Raw genomic sequence first — 19,141 nt, forward strand, 5'->3', positions numbered from 1 at the left:
TTTAATAACTTGTACATTAAGGACTCATAGAATTTTGAACATGATATTCCAGACAGCAAAAGAGCTTAGATTACAAGCAAGAATCAACCACTCAGCAAAACTGAACATATTTTTTCAGGGAAAAAGATGGACATTGGATAGAAAAGGGGACTTTCAAACTTTCCTGTTGAAATGACCAGAAAGTTTGATCTTCATGTTCAGAACTCAGGTAAAACATAGAAAGGGTGGATCAGAAGGGCAAATTATAAGGGATTTACTGATGTTGAACTGCATGTATTCTTACATGGGAAGAAGATACTGATAAATCAAATGCATTTTCACATTTATTAGTGCAGTTAGAAGGAGCATATGTAGACCAGGCACAAGAGAGAAATGAATATGAAGGTATAATGCAAAGATGGAGTTAATGTACTGGAAGAAAGGAAAAGAAGAGGTAGAATGGACTTAGTTATTTCAAATAAGTGAAGCAAAAAAAAAGCTTTTGCAAGGGAGAGAAAGGGGAAAAGGTGAGGGGGAAATGAGTGAGCCTTCATTCTCATCAGAAGTGACTCAGAGGGGGAAATAACATACACTTTCAATTGGGTATAGAAATCTATCTTACTCTAGAAGAAAAAAGGAGAAAAAAGTAGGGGGTGGGGAGAGGAGTTGTAGGTGACAGAAGAGAGGGAAAATCATAGGAGAGGGTGGTCAGATATAACACATTTTTGAAGAGAGACAGAGTGAAAGGAGAGAGAGAATAGAATAAATGGGGGTGGGGAGGAATAGGATGGAGGGGAATACAGTTAGCAATAGCAACTGTGGGGAAAAAAAATTGAAGCACTTTCTCTGATGGACTTAAGATAAAGAATGCAATCCATCCCAAAGACAGCTGATAGTATCTGAATACAGACTTTTTTTCGCTCACTTTATTTTTCTTGAGGTTTTTCTATCTTTGTGGGGAGGGGGGGGTTATGTTTACTTTTATAACAACACTACTGTAGTAATGTGAAAAAATAAACAAATAATTGTTCTGTAATTATGTGTCTGTTTCTCCTTAAAGTTGCATGCAATTGGATTTCTAGGATCTCATTCATTGAAGTACTATTCTATCTAGCAAACAGGTAGACTCAGGAAAAGGTCTATACTAGAAGAGACCTGACATTTGGTCCTGTTTGTGTGTCTGAAGCAGGGATATGTACCCCTTTTCCATTACTGTCCTCCAGAAGCATAAAGCCTCCAGTTCAGCACATGTACTTTAATTTGGATCATTTGTGGGCTATATTGATCAAAATTAAATTATACTTAAAAAAACTCCTAGATTTTTTTAACTTCATCGCACTGCCTTGGCAATGCCACACCAATACAGCCCAGTGCCTAGTGGTTCCCCACCCCTAGTCTAAGTGATAAACTGAAGAATATTTTCTTATTGCCTGAGCTTTTTATGGAAAAATAAAGTCAAAATCAGAAGGAGCATGAGAAGAAGACAAATTAGGCAATAGCCTAGAATATAATACATGGAGATATTAATGAACAGCACTTTTTTAATATTACTTTTCCCAAATTCATATTTTCACAATTCCCATTTCACTGGCAGAAAGGTGTTTGAATTGGATTCCAAGCTCTTGATTTACCATTCCCAGTGATGCCTCCATGTCCAATTCATTTATCTGTATCCCACTGTAGCCACCATTTCATTTTACTGGGATCTGATTTTCTGAAGAATTCTCTCTAAATCCATCCTGACTGACTGAGCCTTTAGGATCCTTTCAAGTTCTATCCTAGTCTTTTAAACTGAACTGGACCTCAAATATGGTGACTTAAGCTAGGGGGAGGGGAACGAGGGAAAGGGCAGAGACATCGTTGAGTGGGGGAAGATTTCAGAAGCAGACTCTTAACTTGGACAATAACAGTATTTTTTTTGACAGTATTTCTTGATGCAGGACTTTGATGTTTACAAATTGCTTGGAAGGAACTGCCCTTATTCTCTCATTTTATGGGTGAGGTTCACAAGTTAAAGGATAGGCCCAAAGAAACACAGGAACCAAGTGGCAGAACTAAGCAATGAACCAAGAAATTGGGGCCTGGAAATCTGACTTAAGACTAGGATGGGAGACAACTGGAGTAGCTGGAACGGCGTGATTGGTGACTCAGCGCTCTTGAGACAACTGGCAGATCAAATGAGAGCCTATCCATAAGATGCTCGTCACAGTGTCTGATATACAGGAGGTATTCTTTTGGGGGGGGGGGGGCAGAGAGGGATTAGGCAGCTAGTTCAATGCAGAGGATAGAATGCCCAGGACTGTAATCAGGAAAACCTGAGTTGAAATCCAGGCTCAGTCATTAATTCTATGACTCTCAGCAAGTCACTTAATTCTGCCCAGTTTTTCTTACTTGCAAAGTGAACAGGAGAAGGCAATGGCAAACCACTCTAGTATCTTTGTCAAGAAAGAGTCAGATATGACTGAAAAATGATTGAACAAAAAAAGCAACAATCTTGAGATGGCCAGCCTCTCTGGCCCTCATTTTGCCTTTCTGGAAAATGAGAAATGACATCTTAGGCTCTTTTCAGTTCTAAAACCAGGGTCTTATGATACAATTCTATGCAAAAGGGATCCTACTTACTCTTAATATTCTCCCAGTTTAGGGTAAGTTTGCTAGGTTAAAAAAAAACATGAATAAGTCAGATATGGATCTATTTTGGATCTGTCTGAGCAAGAGCTATAAGAGAAAAATGTGTAGTTGAACTGTTTTAAACTCTTGACCTCTCATTGCCAAACCATATTAGTTCAGGGCAAACAATATCACCTTGTCATATTGATAGTCTGTTAATAAATAAGAGGTTTCTAATAATGTTGGTGAATTCAATTCCACCAGTGACTCAATTTTTAAAAGTGAAACAAATAAACAGTAATGATCCAATAGGTAGGTTGTTGCTCAGGCTCTGATTCAGCAAACTGAATATTCTTTTGTTTGAACAAAGTAAAAAATGTAAAAATAATAGTATGTTCCCAGAAATCTGGAAAACTCCTATGACTTAGACCTAAGTGGTGATTGGTTAACACTTGAAATCAGGAAAGTTTTTCATTAGAAATCAGAAAATCTCATTTTATTTTTTTAAAAAGGCTAGTTTAATACATGTATAACCTTTTATAATACATGTATTACCTACATCAGATTACTCACTGTCAAGGGGAGAGGGGAGGGAAGAAAAGGAGGGACAAAAATGTGGAACTCAAAAAAATCTTACAAAAAATGAATGTTGAGGGGCGGCTAGGTGGGGCAGTGGGTAGAGCACCAGCCCTGGAGTCAGAAGTACCTGAGTTCAAATCCGGCCTCAGACACTTAATAATGACCTAGCTGTGTGGCTTTGGGCAAGCCATTTAACCCCACTGCCTTGCAAAAAAACTAAAAAAAAAAAAGAATGTTGAAAACTATATTTACATGTAATTGTAAAAGAAGGATGGAAGGAAGGAAGGAAGGAAGGAAGGAAGGAAGGAAGGAAGGAAGGAAGGAAGGAAGGAAGGAAGGAAGGAAGGAAGGAAGGAAGGAAGGAAGGAAGGGGGAGAGAGAGAGAGAGAGAGAGAGAGAGAGAGAGAGAGAGAGAGAGAGAGAGAGAGAAAGGTAAAGAAATGGCTAGTTTGGCCATATTTAAAACTGAGAAGCTAGAAGTAAATCTCCCAGAGATGACAAGTGAAAAATTCCCAGTAGAAGAGGCAATGTGGAAAAGTGAGGTGGAATTAGTCAGAAAACTTAGATTCAAATCCTAATTCTATTATGGGTCACCTGTATGCCCTATCTATAAAATGAGGGGATTGAGCTAGATGACTTCTGAAATCACGGCCAACTCTAGATCTAAATGCTCTGATCTTTCCAGCTTAAATTTGATGATTCTGAGATGCTTTAAAGAACGTGTACACCTACACACACACACACACACACACACACACACACACACATACACGTGTTATGTAACTTGTTCAAGGTCAGCTAGACAGGTAGTGGTAAAAAAGATTAGAACCCAAATCTCCTACATCCTAGTTGTGCTTTCTCTCTTATACTTTACCACATCCTATGGAATGTCAGACTATTTATATGATACAGGGCTCCATCTAAGTGATAGAATGAATGAAATGAATACCTCATAGCCACGTTGCTGCCATCAATAACAATGGGTCTCAAATAATTGTCAGGGTCTTCAAGATCTGGACCCAGAAGCCGTCTGGACAAATCCACAGTGCCACCGGAGCCCCTGGCGACAAGTTTTGGAATGGGGCTCTCCTCATAGTTTTCTTCAATGTGAGGTCGGTTGCCCATCTGGATCAGCTCCTGTAGGATGTCATTCACCAGGGCCCCCTGGCCCAGTTTGGTCAACACTCTGATAACACCCTCCCGACTGTAGCCCAGTTTTAGGAAAAATTCCACCTTCTCTGTGTCTAGCTCCATTGAAAACCCTCCAATCTTGTTGTGAGAACAGGATGGTCTCTGTCACTTTGTGGAGTCAGCCCCTTCTGGTTCAGTCTTTGTTTTGGTCGTCACTACCAATACGCAGAGATGTGAACTGAAGAAAAGGAAAAATCATCAGTCTTTTTTTTTGTCAACCTGGCAGTGAAACTGTCAGTTTACTGAGGACAAATTATTTATATACTTGCTCTCCAGCTTTATCTTTCAGGAAATCATGGTCCCTTTGGGGATTTTCAGTTGCTCAGTGTGGTTAGTGAGCCACAGATACCATCACCCTGCTTTTACTAGTGTAATCTCAAAATGTCAGCTCTGTACCCCTGGGCAAGCTTCATCAAGCTCAGAGGAAAAAGTAAAGGAGGGAAATGAGGAGAGAAGTGACTCTGGAGCACTACTGCAGATCTTAAACCCATTGCAAAAGTCCTTCTTTGGGGAAAATCTCTTCTTAAAAAAACTTGGACTGTTGGAAAGAAAAATCATTCCAAAATTTTTTGTGGAAAAAAATAACTTTTCCAAAAACTTTTTTTGAAAAAATCTATACTCTCCTTCCCCTCCCCATCCACACACACCACCAGGTGTTCTTCCAGAACAACTCGCCATACCTACCTCCTCTCATCCCAGCTCTATAATTCAATGGTCACACCTCTGTCTTACAATTCAGTTCTGGTTGACCTGAAACTCTAAAACTCTTTGCAAAACTAGCAAGACCAACTCCTAGGAGATCTTAGGGTTAGTTCTTTCTTAGGATCACATGAATATATAATATAAATTGAAAAGGAAGGGACTTTAGCAAACATCTTGTCCATCTCCCTTACAGCTTACAGATGTGTCAACTAAGTCCCTGCAATGGTATCCTAGGAAGTCTCTTCTCAGATTCCTCAATCCATCCTCCAAGCAGCTAGAAGAATGCTATTCCTAAAGGTCTGATTATAATGCTCTCCGGATCAAGACAATTAGTGATTCTTTAGTGTTTCTATGATAAAACGGTAAAAATTCCAGAAGTAGAATCCAAGGTGGTGGGTCTTAAATCCATCCTACTACATATGTGATCTTAGGAAAGTCAATTCCACAAGCATTCAGGCACTTTAATAAGTGTTAATTGACTGTCTGCCTGGTAGGTGTCAGCCATTGTGTAAAGAATTAAAAAAAAATATCCAATCATGCCTGACCTCAAGGAAATTACATTCTGTTGGAAGAAAATATACAAAGGTAATTAAATACATATACATATACATATACATACACACATATACAAAGGTAATTAAATACAAAATAAATGCAAAATATGACCTTCCCTGTTTAGTATTTAGTCCCCATCTGACTCTAACACTTTACAGACACTATATTCCTGCCATACTGGATTACTTGCTGCACCCTTTATTCAATAATCCACATCTTTTCCTCTCTCCCTATCTTTGCAAAGAATTTTTCTTGTGCCTGAAATGCTCTCTTGGAATTCCTGACCTCCTTCAAGGTTCAGCTCAAATACCACTTTCTGCAAGAAGACTCCTTATCCTGGATTACCTTTGTATATTTTCTTCCAAAAGAATGTAATTTCCTTGAGGTCAGGCATGATTGGATATTTTTTTTTAATTCTTTACACAATGGCTGACACCTACCAGGCAGACAGTCAATTAACACTTATTAAAGTGCCTGAATGCTTGTGGAATTGAAATGAATTTCCTAAGATCACATATGTAGTAGGTTGGATTTAAGACCCACCACCTTGGATTCTACTTCTGGAATTTTTACCATTTTCATACCACACTGTCTCTCCCTAGACATCTGAGTAGTTGTGGATGGAACCCATGAGGACTGCTGTGGACAATGTTTAGCCCAGCACAAAATGGGAGAAGCCCTAATGTGATATGGTGTTGTTGCTGTTCAGTCATTTTCAGTTGTTTCTAACTCTTGATGACATTTAGAATTTTCTCACAAAGATACTTGGGTAAAACACCAATGAATTATGGCAAACAGAGGTCAAGAGACTGCCCAAGATTTTTGTTGTTGTTCATCTATTTTTGTGACTCTGGGATTTTCTTGGCAAAGTTGCTGGAGTAGTTTGCCATTTCCTTCTTCAACTCATTTGACAGAGGAGGAAATTGAAGAAAATATAGTTAAGTGACTTGCCCAGGGTCACACAGCTAGTAAGTGTTTGAGAGCAGATTTGAATCCAGGAAGATGGGTCCTCCTATCTCCAGGGCAGCACTTGCTACCCTAACCATGAAAATAACTTTTTCAAAGATTTCAAAGATGACAGAGAGCAAACAATCTCCAGCAGCTTCTACCCACCATTTCTTTAGTATCATGGATTCTACAGTTCATCATCTAGCCCTGCAAGGAACCTCAGAGATCACAGAGACCAATCTCCACATTCGACAGATGAGGAAGACCCTAAAAGGTTAAATGACTTGTCCAAGGTCACACAACTCTTGGGATTATAGATCTAAAGACTTTCTCTAGACTTCAGAACCATATCCCTTTGCTTCCTGAAAGTGGAAGGAAGCTTGTGGTTTCATAGAGTCTAACCACTTCATTTTGCAATTAAGATGATTGAAGCCCAGAAAGGGTAAAAGTCATATACAAAGTCATTCAAGTTCCACTGTCTTCTATGTCACCAATGGGATCTGAACCCAGGTCATCTTCCTTTAGAACCAGTTTTCAATCCATTATTCAATCCATTATAATATATTAAATGTACATTGGATAGAGTGCTTGTCCTGGAATTAGTAATACTCATTTTCCTGAATTCAAATCCAGTCTCAGGCACTTACTATCTTTGTGACTCTGGGCAAGTCATTTCACCCTGTTTACCTCAGTTTCCTCTTCTGTAAAATGAACTAGAGAAGAAAATGGCAAATCACTCCAATATCTTTGTCAAGAAAAATCCAAGGGGCAGCTAGGTGACGCAGTGGATAAAGCACCGGCCCTGGAGTCAGGAGTACCTGGGTTCAAATCCGGGCTCAGACACTTAATAATTACCTAGGTGTGTGGCCTTGGGCAAGCCACTTAACCCCATTTGCCTTGCAAAAAAACCTAAAAGAAAAAAAAAGAAAAATCCAAATGGGATCAGAGAATCAGATACAACTGAACAGCAAAATACTACAACGCCTCTCTCCCCATTTAGAGTCTTTCCATCATTCATTTCTCCCTCTTATGCTTACTATGTTCTTTCTGTGGGTCCTGTGACTAAAATGCTATAGCTGGGATAAAAATAACAATCATAAAGGGAGATATGAAAAGGTCGGTAAAAGAGATTATTTTTCTCTCAAGGAGATCTACTAATTTTGCAGACATTCAGACAAACCCATATCTTAGTTGCAAGTTAGGATTCTTGAGAAAAATAGAGTATCACTGGATATACTGGAATAGAAATAGTGAAAACCTCTCTAATCTATTCTTCACAAGATGATTATTATTAAAAGGGAGGAAGGCATCATTTTGACAATACAAATGGAGCAGCTGAAATACATATGGCAAGGAGAGTTCTCCAAAATCACACATGCATTAATAACAAACTCAAGAAAAAAAAAACAGTATTTATTCCAAGGAGGATAAAATTTTGGAGTCACCACCCTCAAGTATAGCTTAGTTTTTCTCCTAAATCTAAAGTGGACTCCATGTTCTAGGATCAAGAAAAAGTGAACCTTTCGAAAGGAGAAACATTGAAGGTTTTTGTTTTGCTTTGTTTTGTTTTTTTAGTTTTTGCTAGGCAATGGGGTTAAGTAGCTTGCCCAAGGCCACACAGCTAGGTAATTATTAAGTGTCTGAGACCGGATCTGAACTCAGGTCCTCCTGACTCCAGGGCTGGTGCTCTATCCACTGCACTACCTACACCCCCTAAGGTTTTCTTTTTAAAGGCTAATGTTTCTTATGTTTTCTTGCCACTAGATTATATATGTAGTCATGCTGTAACATTGAAAATATTAAAGCATATCTCAAAGATGTCTATGTATATATGTATAGATACAGACACAGATCTGGGTCTATGTATGTGTGTGTACATATATACACACATATATAAAAATATAAATATATAAACATATGTATTTTTGTTGTCCAGTTGTTTTCATTCACATCTAACTCTTTGTAACCTTTGGAACATCTTTAAAATGAGGAAACTGAGGCAAATGGAATGAAGTGACTTGCCTAGGGTCACACAGTTAGCATATATCAGAGGCAGAATTAACTTATACCCAGTTCTTCCAGATGCCACTGCCAGCCCCATCTCCATCTATCAATCAAAGAAAAGAACTGTTTTAAGTGTTAAAGGAGACCAAAAGATTTCTAATAGAAGTAAACTGTACTCCATGAAAGCAAGAATTATCTCACTTCATATTTGTCTCCAGAATCTAGCACAGTGACTTGTACTTAGCAAATGTTTAATAAGTGCTTGCCGAATGACTAAAAATTGTCACTTCAGAAACTCTTTAAAAACTTTTTGTGTTTTAAAAATTTCTAAATGAAGGGAGACATTTCTGAAGACTCTGAAAAAAGTTTATTCACAAGAACCCGTAAATATCTCCCTCCAACCCGACTTCCACCAGCTCTTGGGCTACATGGTACACTCTGTTTAATATCTTCCTTAAAGGGGACAGAGGCAAGATGGCAGTGTGAAACTGTGGAATTGTGGATTGTGGAACTGAAATGACTTTCCACAATTGTGGAAGCAGGAATTCCCGGAAGCTTGTTCCCCAAAAAACTCCAAGTCATCAAATTATGACTCTATCCAAAATTTAGAGGGGCAGAACCCACAGAAAGATTGAGTGATACAATTTCCCAGTCCAAGACAACTTAGAAGTACCACAGGAAAGGTCTGTTTCACCAGGACCCAGGGTTGGAAAAAGCTGCAGCCACAGTGTAGTACAACCCAGGGATCACCGGAAAGAGCTTGAAGGGATGGTGAATAAACTCTGCTGCACCAGAGTGAGTGCAGAGCGATCACTAGTCTCAGAGTTGTGATGAAAACTGCAGCGGGAATTGGGGAAGCCTGCCTGCAACTCCAGAATGCAGCCCACAGAGGGTAAAGGGGTCAGGGGAAACTGCAGGGGTCTCTTTGCTCTCCCTGGGGCAGGACTCTGCTACTTGCCCACACTCAGATCCAGGTTGCAGTTTGGGCTCCCATAATACCATAGCCGAGCAGGGACCCCCCACACACACACACAGTTCCAGGGCAGAGGGGAGGGCCTGTGGTCATCTACATACCAGAGCACAGGCAAGAGAGCAGTCAGAGTCTCTCATAAGACCTTGGAGGAATTAAGGTCCCTGTGAGTTATCCCCCCCAAAAAAAACCCCCAAAGCCTTGGAAGTGTGGTAAATCAGGAATGAGGAAATGAGCAAACAACAGAAAAAGAAGAATCTGACCATAGAAAATTACTTTGGTCCCATGAAAGATTCAGAAGATGACAAAGTTGAAGCTTCTGTATCCAAAATCTGCAACAGGAATAGAAAATGGGCTCGGGCTATGGATGAGGTAAAAAAAAAAAGACTGAAAAAGCATTTAAGAGGGTGGCTAGGTGGTGCAGTGGATAGAGCACCAGGCTGGAGTCAGGAGTACTTGAGTTCAAATCCAGCCTCAGACACTTACTAATTACCTAGCTGTGTGGCCTTGGGCAAGCTACTTAACCCCATTTGCCTTACAAAATCCTAAAAAAAAAAAAAAAAAAAAAAAAAAAAAGCAATTAAGGGAGGTAGAGGAAAAATTGGGAGGAGAAATGAGAGTAATGCAGATTAATCATGAAAACCAAATCAGCATTTGGTGAAAGAAATACAAAAAAATACTGAAGAAAATAATGTGTTAAAAACCAGTTTAGGGGTGGCTAGGTGGCATAGTGGATAAAGCACCAGCCCTGGAGTCAGGAGTACCTGGGTTCAAATCTGATCTCAGACACTTAATAATTACCTAGTTGTGTGGCCTTGGGCAAGCCACTTAATCCCATTTCCCTTGCAAAAACCTAAAAAAAAAAAATTAGAAGAAAATGTGAAATATCTCATTGGAAAAACTGAGCTTGAAAACATTTCCAGAAGAGATAATTTTAAGATTATTGGGCTACCTGAAAGTCATGACTAGGAAAAAAGCCTAGACTTCATTTTTCAAGAAATAATACAGCAAAATTGCCCTGAGATCCTAGAAACAGAGGGTAAAAGAGAAATTGAGGGAATTCACTGATTACCTCCTGAAAGAGATCCTAAAAGAAAAATTTCCAGGAATATTACAGCCAAACTCCAAAACTCCCAAGTCAGAGAGAAAATACTAAAAGCAGTCAGAAACAAACAATTCAACTACAATGGCTCTATAGTCAGCATTACACAGGATCTGGCAGCATCTACATTAAGGGCTTGTAGGGCTTGGAATATGATATTCTGGAAGGCAAAAGATCTTAGTTTTCAACCAAGAATCAACAACACAGCAAAACTGAACATCCTCTTTCAAGGGAAAAGATGGACTTTCAATGAAACAGGGAATTTTCAAACTTTCCTATTGAAACAACCAGAACTGAAGAGAAAATTTGATCTCCAAGTACAGGACTCAGTGAACCATAGAGGGGGTGGATGATTAGTACTAACAATGAAGAACTTAATGATGGTGAACTGCTTGTATTCCTGCATGAGAAGAAGATACTGATAACTCATATGAACTTTCTCATTCATAAGAGCAGTTAGAAGGAGCATATATAGACAAGGCACAAGAAGGAGCTAAATATAATGGTATAATATAGTAAAAAGATGGAGTCAATGGGTGATAAAGGAAAGTACTGGGAGGAAGACAAAGTAGAGGATGAAGGGGCTAAGATATTTCACATAAGAGTCAAGAAAAAGCTTTTTCAATGCAGTGGAACATGGGAAGGCAAGGGGGAATGAGTGAGCTTTCATTCTTATCAGAAATGGCTCAGAGAGGAAATAACACACACACACACACACACACACTTAATAGGGTATAGAAATCTATCTTACCCTAGAGAAAAATGAGAAGAAAGGGATGGGACAAGGGAAAATGGGGGGAGGGAAGGGGGGAAGTAGGTGATAGAAGATCGTGAGAGAGGGTACTCAGACACAATACACTTTTGAACAGTGACAAGGTGAAAGGAGAGAGAGAGAATGGAATAGAAGAGAGTGGAGAGGAATAGAGTGGAGGGAAATACAGCTAGTGATAACAACTGTGGGAAAAATACTGAAGCAACTTTTTGGTGGACTTATGATAAAGAAGGCAACTCACCTCAGAGACAGAGCCATTGGAATCTGAACACAGACTGAAGTACATTTTTTTCTCTCACCATTCTTGAGGTTTCTCATCTTCTTGGGGGGAAGGAGGTTTATGTTTACTCTCATAACAAGATAACTGTAATTGTCTGATCTTGTTATCTCTTATACTTTATGTTTCTTCCTTAAGGATGTGATTTCTCTCTCATCACACTCAATTTGGATCAATGTACAACATAGAAACAAAGACTGATAGATTGCTTTCCATGGGGGGGGGGGGAGTAAGATTGGGGGGGAAAAAATTGTAAAACTCAAATAAAATCTTTAACAAAAGGAAAAAAAGATTATTTTAATAATATAAAATAAATAAACCAAAAAAATCTTCCTTAAAAAACAGACATTGGGTTCTTGGGTTTATTTTACCACGAGCAGCAAAAAATTTTGCTGGAGTTCTCTTCCTCTGTCCTGACTGGAAATGACAAACAGCACTGCTGATTAATAATGCTTTGCAAAATCTGTACAGTCTCCTTGCCAAAGCTGTGCAACACTTAGGAAATCTGTGGCATCAGGATGACCTTTCTGTAGGCTGTGAAACAAGGGGGCAATGGGAAGAGATCTAAGTTGATTACAGCGTCATTCAAGGACTAAGAAAATGAGGGGAGAGAGAAGATTTTCTACAATGAAAACTAAGTGGAATTCTCTTGAAAAATTTTCTTTCTTCTGCCACAAATAATCAGTTGATTAGTTGATATTAACTGAACATCCCCAATATAGGAGGTCAGGTCTCAGAAACTTTGTCAGCCTTGAATACCACTGGCAGACCAAAGACAAAGTCAAGGAAGAACAGAAGGGAGAAAAAATAAAAGACATAAAAGATGGACAGGAAGAAAGGGAAAAGGAAAAACAGAAATATAAAGATGAGGAGAGAAAGAAGGGATGGGTGTCTGTCAGTAGCAAGAGATTGGTCACCTCTCTGGCTTAGTGCACTGAGGGCACTCAGAAACAAAAATGGTGCCAGTACTACTGAAAGAAGTAAAATATACTAAAACTATTTCAATTATTAGCATCTGTAGAAAATCTTCTCCAACCCCTAAAAGATGAAGAGCTGCCTCAATAATAGCCTTGGTTGCTTCTAGCATAGGTTGCTACTACCCAATATTAGGTACTATAAAAAAAAGACCAAAGGTTTCCCCCAAAATGCAGTCCTCACCATCCAGAAGCAGATCTTCTGTGGCAACAGGCTAAATCACAATCCCAATTCAATTCAATAAAATTCAACTCAACAAGCATTTATCAGACAGCTGCTGTGTAGGAGGCAGTGGGCCTTGCAAGTTTCCTGGACTATGAGCTGAATCCATTTTGCATATCCTGTTGGGTCTATTCCTCAGTCTCCTAGAAAACTCTAATGAAATCCTTTTCACTAACAACTTTAAATCCCTCAAAGTAAAATCTTATTTGACCTTCTGTTTCTAAACAGAGCTCTCCTTCAAAAATAAAATAAAATAATCTGCCTTTGCTCAAAACCACAATCTAACACACAAAAGAATTCACTACAACTTACACTATGGTTTGAAGAAAATCACAGAAGTCAAAAGTTTCAAAGAAGAGCCCTTGAGGACACATTCCTGATTTGGTTTGGTTTGGTTTTTTAGACTATCCCAGACAGTTATGTCTATTGCCTTGTTTTACTCATAGCAAAAGTGGTACTCCCCAGGATGCTCATGTGTATCCATGTTCGAAATGAAGGTAGAAAGAAAAAAGAGAGAGTGAAGTTTTGAAAAGTATTCTAGTCCTTCTCCCATCCTGAATCACAGGGAACTAACTGCTCAAGTCATTCTCAGCCTATTCACATGTCCGTAGTCCCAGCTGGCCGAGGTTCTCACTGACTACAGTGAAACAGTCAGATGTTATCTTCACAGTGAGTTCCCACTTAATTAGCTCACTTCTGAAATATTGTTTTTTTCTGACTCTCCCAGAATCAGGTTGAGAAAACTTATTCCCTTTGGGCATTGTTTAAAACCCATTAGAGCCCCTGTTTAGAAGTAACTTTGAGGAAGATACTAAACATTCCTAATTTCCACTCAGCCAATGAATGCTACACACAAATCAATCACTAAAAGTATGTTTCTAAGGAAAATGAGTTTATATACAAAAACATCCTGGAAAGTGTTCCATTCTTTATTGTACACAAAGAAAATAGCTTCTGAGACCACAGCCACATTAATTCATTCTTGCAAACATTTACTGATTATCAGCATCAGATCTTCCTTTGAATGTTTCCCCAGAAACCACTACTTCAAATTAAGTGTGATTTTGTAAAACTGTGTAAGGTTTTGGCCTGAAAGATGTTTAATTTTTCCATTTAAGTACATAATGCAAAGATTAAAGCTATGAGAAATCAGATTTTTCAGAATAATTATAAGGGCAAATAAAGAAGAAAAAACTACATTCCTTTCTTCCCTGAATTCCAGTGCCTTCTCCTTGGGGCCAGTTTCCCAGAAAAGACATTGATGCTTACCAGGCAGCGGCACCTGTCTCCTGCTCTGGCTAGTCCAATGTGATCCTTGCCAGTGAACACCTGAGTCATCCAAGGACGGTGCCAGTCTTCAGTCTGAGCACAAGACTCAGGCTCTGGAGGAAGTCAGGGTTGAATTCACAGGCTTGGCTGGAGTCAACTGGTGGGGGGGGGGGAGCAAACAGACATAACAGAAGTTCATAGAGTGGTGGTTAGCTATTCCATCCCAACACCTCACTTCCGTCCCTGCTGGGCTTTTGAGTGAGGTAGTTATGCTTTGAGGAGAAGAATAACAGAGGCACACACATTCACACAAGAGGGAAAGACAGGCTTGCTTAAAGCCTCTGTATGAGTCAGAGTCTCAAAGTTCAATAACCACATGCAAAAACGACTGGCCAGAAAGTTGTTGGACCATGGGAAATTTTACCAAATAAGCACTAACAATGGGTAAGTCAGATGAGAAATCAGTTTAAAAATCTTGAGAATTTGGTTTTTGTTAGTATGGTCCAACTAATAATAGCTCGTGTTAATGAAACCTTCTAACACGTATTTTATAAACATCATCTCATGGGAGCCCCACAACCCTGTAATTAGGTAGGTGCTATAATTATTCCCATTTTACAGATAAGAAAATTGAGGTTCACAAATATTAAGTGATTTGACTAGGCTCACATGCCTAGCAAATATCTGGTTCTTCCTGACTCCAAGTTCAGTATTCTGTATCGCTCTGGTAAACAGAAAATCTTATTCAAGCACTGGAATCACAGACTTGAGCTGAAAGAGTCCCTAGATCATCTATGATGCAATTGAGGCTCAAAGATTTTATATGACTTGCCCAGTGGCACAAAATTAAAATGTATCCAAAGGAAGGTTAAAACTCAAGTCTTTCTGACTCGAAAGTCAAACTTTTAACTACAATTCCATTCTTGGGGTTCGTGTGGAGTCTTTTATTATTAAAGGATGATGGAAAATACTTGATAGTTGGGGAACTATAAGAAAGACTAAAATATATGCAGGTTGATAGACAAAGGTATGTGGTAAAGCAAAGCAGAAAAAGAAGGAAAAAGCATCAGAGAATGTGTTGGTCTCAGTGAAAAAAGATGAGGAAGAAAAAAGTCTTCTCTGCCACAGACTTTAGATATGTCAGACAAATCCAGTGCAAATTGGCATCTGACGAATCTCTATTTCTCTCTCAATGGAAAATTTTAAAGCAGAGATTCTTAATTTGTTTTTTGTTTGTTTTTGCATCATGGACCCTCTTTGCAATCTGGTGAAGTCTATGACCATGTCTTAGATGAATGTTTTAAATGTATAAAGTAAAAATACATACAATTATAAAAGAAATCAATTACATTGAAAGAAAGATGTCTTCTTTTTTCCTATCCAAGTTCACAGACCATCTGATATCTGTTAAGAATTCCAACCTTAAAGGAAGTTACTGCCATTTAATCCCAGTATCAGCATTAGAAGTGGTTCTAAAATCTTTGCATAGTCAGATCATCTAGTCTAGAAATAGACACCACAAGGGGGTGGCTAGGTGGCACAGTAGATAAAGCATCAGCCCTGGAGTCAGGAGTACCTGAGTTCAAATCCAGACTCAGACACTTAATATACCTAGCTGTGTGGCCTTGGGCAAACCACTTAACCCCATTGCCTTGCAAGAACTTTAAAAAAAAAAAGAAAAGAAATAGGCATAAGAATAGATTAAAAAGAAGGAGGATAGCAAAAAGAGAAGGAGGAGGGGCAGCTAAGTGGTATATACTTAGCTAAGTGACCTCAGGCAAGTCACAACCATACTGCCTGGCAAAAACCAAAAAAGAAAAAAAAAAAACAGAAGGAAGGAAGGAAGAGGCAAGGAGGGAAGGAAGGAAGGAAGAAAGGAAGGGAAAGATACAAACACTACAGTCTATTTCCTTGAATACCCTTCATCAGATTCAAAATAACTGCACTTACAAGTGCAACAAGTCTTAATAGGTAGAAAACCTATCCTTGTAATGCTCCAGGCCATTTTAGGATGTTAAGCAGTAAATATCTATGCTGTATCTAGAAACCCTTCCATTTGATTATTTTTTTTTTTTTTTTAGGTTTTTGCAAGGCAAATGGTGTTAAGTGGCTTCCCCAAGGCCACACAGTTAGGTAATTAAGTGTCTGAGGCTGGATTTGAACTCAGGTACTCCTGACTCCAGGGCCGGTGCTCCATCCACTGTGCCACCTAGGTGCCCCCCTTCCATTTGATTCTGAAGAGAGCGCCATCAATCAAATCATTTATCAACCATAATTCATACTTCCATACTTTTGACTCTTGAATGACTACTGAATTCTACTTTCATAAAACCTGAAAAATTTGTATTAATCAAATTCACAAGAACAAACTCATCTATTGAAGACTCCAAAGAAGCTAACCAATATCAAAAAGAAGTCTACTCAAGAAGGTCTACTCAAATGAAATAAAGATTTGTTCTAACTGCCACCTTGACTGGTTTATAAGTTTGGAATTTTATACACTGTATTTTTTTTCTTGGTAGTATATGCTCATATGTGGGCCATTTGAGGATGTGAAGCAGTAAAATCTGTCTATGCTGTATCTAGAAATCTTCCATTTAATTCTGAAGAGGGTGTCATCAATCAATACATTTAACAATCACAACTCATACTCCCGTAAGAACTCATGGGAAGAGGAATAAAGCAGTCTTAGCTTCTAAAGAGAAGAAAAGGTGTTAGCTTTTAGGAATATGGCAATCAAGTGACTCAATGTCCTTATCATAAACAACTTAGAAAAGTAGAGTATAAGAGATCTGAGGCATGGAAAACCTTGGAAGTGAAGGATAACTGAGCATGAAGAAATAAGTAGGAAAGCCCTCAAGGAAAAGAATATTAAACTTAGTTTAAAGCTTTTAGTATCTCAGAATTAACTACTTAAAAAAAATTGACAGCTTTAAAGAGGCAAAATTATAACCATATATAAATTTATAAGCCTTCTAAGCAAACATTAGCATTATAAATAATCTAATAAAACCTCATTATTTTAGAGCCAAGGAAACTAAAGTCCAGAGAAAGAAAGAATATTGGATTTGAAGAAAAATGGCCTAAGTTTGGGGAAGCTAGATGGTACAATTGATAGAATGTCAGGAAGATCTGAGTTCAAATCAAGCCTCAGACACTTATTAGCTGTATGGTCCTGATCTCAGTTACTTACTATCTGACTTTGGAGGTAAAATGTATGTATCTAAATATATGGACATACATAGGCATATAATATATTAGCCTGATATTTAACATATGAATATACTATATGAAAATTTATTAATTTATCCAACAAATATAATATTGACTATAGTAGCCCTTAAACAGAAACATTTATCAAGAGTTTGCTGTGCACAAGACTGTATTTAGACATAGGACAGAATGATTAAAAATAAAAAGAGACTAGGTCCTTAAGTAGTAAACAACATATATATATATATATGTATATGTATACACACAAATAAATATAAGATATCTGAAGTCCCAAGAGGATACTAATAGCTGGTGAAGGAGGGGGGAGTGGGTGAAAATTAAGAAAGATTTTATATAGGAAGTAACAACTGAGTAGAACCTCGGACATGGTGAGAACAGAAACTGAAGTCATATGCTGAAGTGAAAGTAGCCAAAAATAAGTAATAACCCACTGTGAAAGGAACAAATATGGACCTCTCCTCCTTTCTCCCAACTCCCTCACCTCCTGCCCCACCCCCACCCCAGCTAGAGGCACAGGAATACTAAAAGTCACAGAGACTGCATAGGTGTGTAAGGGGAAGGTTGTTCATTACTTTCAGACTCGTGCTCTGTTTATACTAAGTTGTTAACAAAACTATTCATGTTTTGAGTCTTGTAAGCCTATGTGGTTATGCAGGTGACCAGGTTACGTCTAGATAGAATCAAGCTACTGAAGTTTCCAAATAAGACAATCTGTTGAGAAGCAAACTAAAGGAGGAAGAAGTCCCTCAAAGAGAATTTTTAAACAGATTTTTTTAAATGATCAATCAACGTCTATAGATGAAATTCTGTGTAAGGCATTGAGGATATGGAGAATGGGAGAATAAAAAAGATGTCCAAGACAAGACTATTACCTTCAAAGAAGCTACAATCCAGTAAAGAGCTGAGTATATTAGCATACCTACCAGTATGTCCAACAGAAGAAGATGAATTGGAGAGATGATTAGTCTTACTAATGTTGCTGTCTGTCCTTCATTCTCAAAGAGGACCATGACATCAGAAAGGTCATGCCATGACTAGCAAGTAAATTGGATTTGAATGGGGGGGGGGGGGGGTGGCAATGCTAAGTCACCAGCCTCACTTTCTCCTCCACAGTCATCTGAGTCCAGTGGCCAAATATGGTTCAAGACCAGTGAAGACATCCCTGGTTACAGTAAGAGATTAGGCTTTTTTAAATTAACATCTTTCCCAGGTCTTAGTTTAACTGAGGCAATGCCACTCTGTTGTTTTTTTGTTTTTGTTTTTAGATTTTTATAAGGCAATGGGGTTAAGTGGCTTGCCCAAGGCCACACAGCTAGGTAATTATTAAGTGTCTGAGGCTGGATTTGAACTCAGGTACTCCTGACTCCAGGGCCTGTCCTCAATCCACTGCGCCACCTAGCCGTCCTTGCAATGCCATTCTGTAATTAAGGCTAAGTAAGAAATGAGGCAAAGAATGATTTCTTTTACCTGGTCAAAAAAAAAAATCAATCTGGGAAGACCCTCAAGAATTCTGGTCAAAACAGAAAATACTGCTATTTACACTCACTCTAAGACATGAGGGTCTAAAAAATAACCAAGTGAAGCTTGAGCTAGGACCTACTGTTAGCCAGTCAATTAGAGCCAGTGATTTGGGTTTAAGGCATCATCCTTAAGAAATAAATCCAGCAATAAACCCCAAGATATCTTGTGAGATTTCAGGGATCAGTGGATAAAGCACCAGCCCTGGAGTCAGGAGGACCTGAGTTCAAATCA

The 19,141-nt window shown here is 38.6% G+C and overlaps 1 protein-coding gene across 1 annotated transcript in view; it reads right to left on the bottom strand.

The window, feature by feature from the left end:
* ZC3H12D (zinc finger CCCH-type containing 12D) overlaps positions 1-4,432 on the bottom strand; it is a 38,849-nt gene extending 34,417 nt beyond the window's left edge. The window contains exon 1 of the mRNA XM_074187800.1: positions 4,118-4,432. Coding sequence (XP_074043901.1) covers positions 4,118-4,422 — 305 coding nt within the window. The 5' untranslated portion in view covers positions 4,423-4,432. The remainder of the gene's footprint in view (positions 1-4,117) is intronic.
* Positions 4,433-19,141: the final 14,709 nt, after the last annotated feature.

Source organism: Macrotis lagotis, chromosome 5 (assembly GCF_037893015.1).
Source record: "Macrotis lagotis isolate mMagLag1 chromosome 5, bilby.v1.9.chrom.fasta, whole genome shotgun sequence".
Lineage (NCBI taxonomy): Eukaryota > Metazoa > Chordata > Mammalia > Peramelemorphia > Peramelidae > Macrotis > Macrotis lagotis.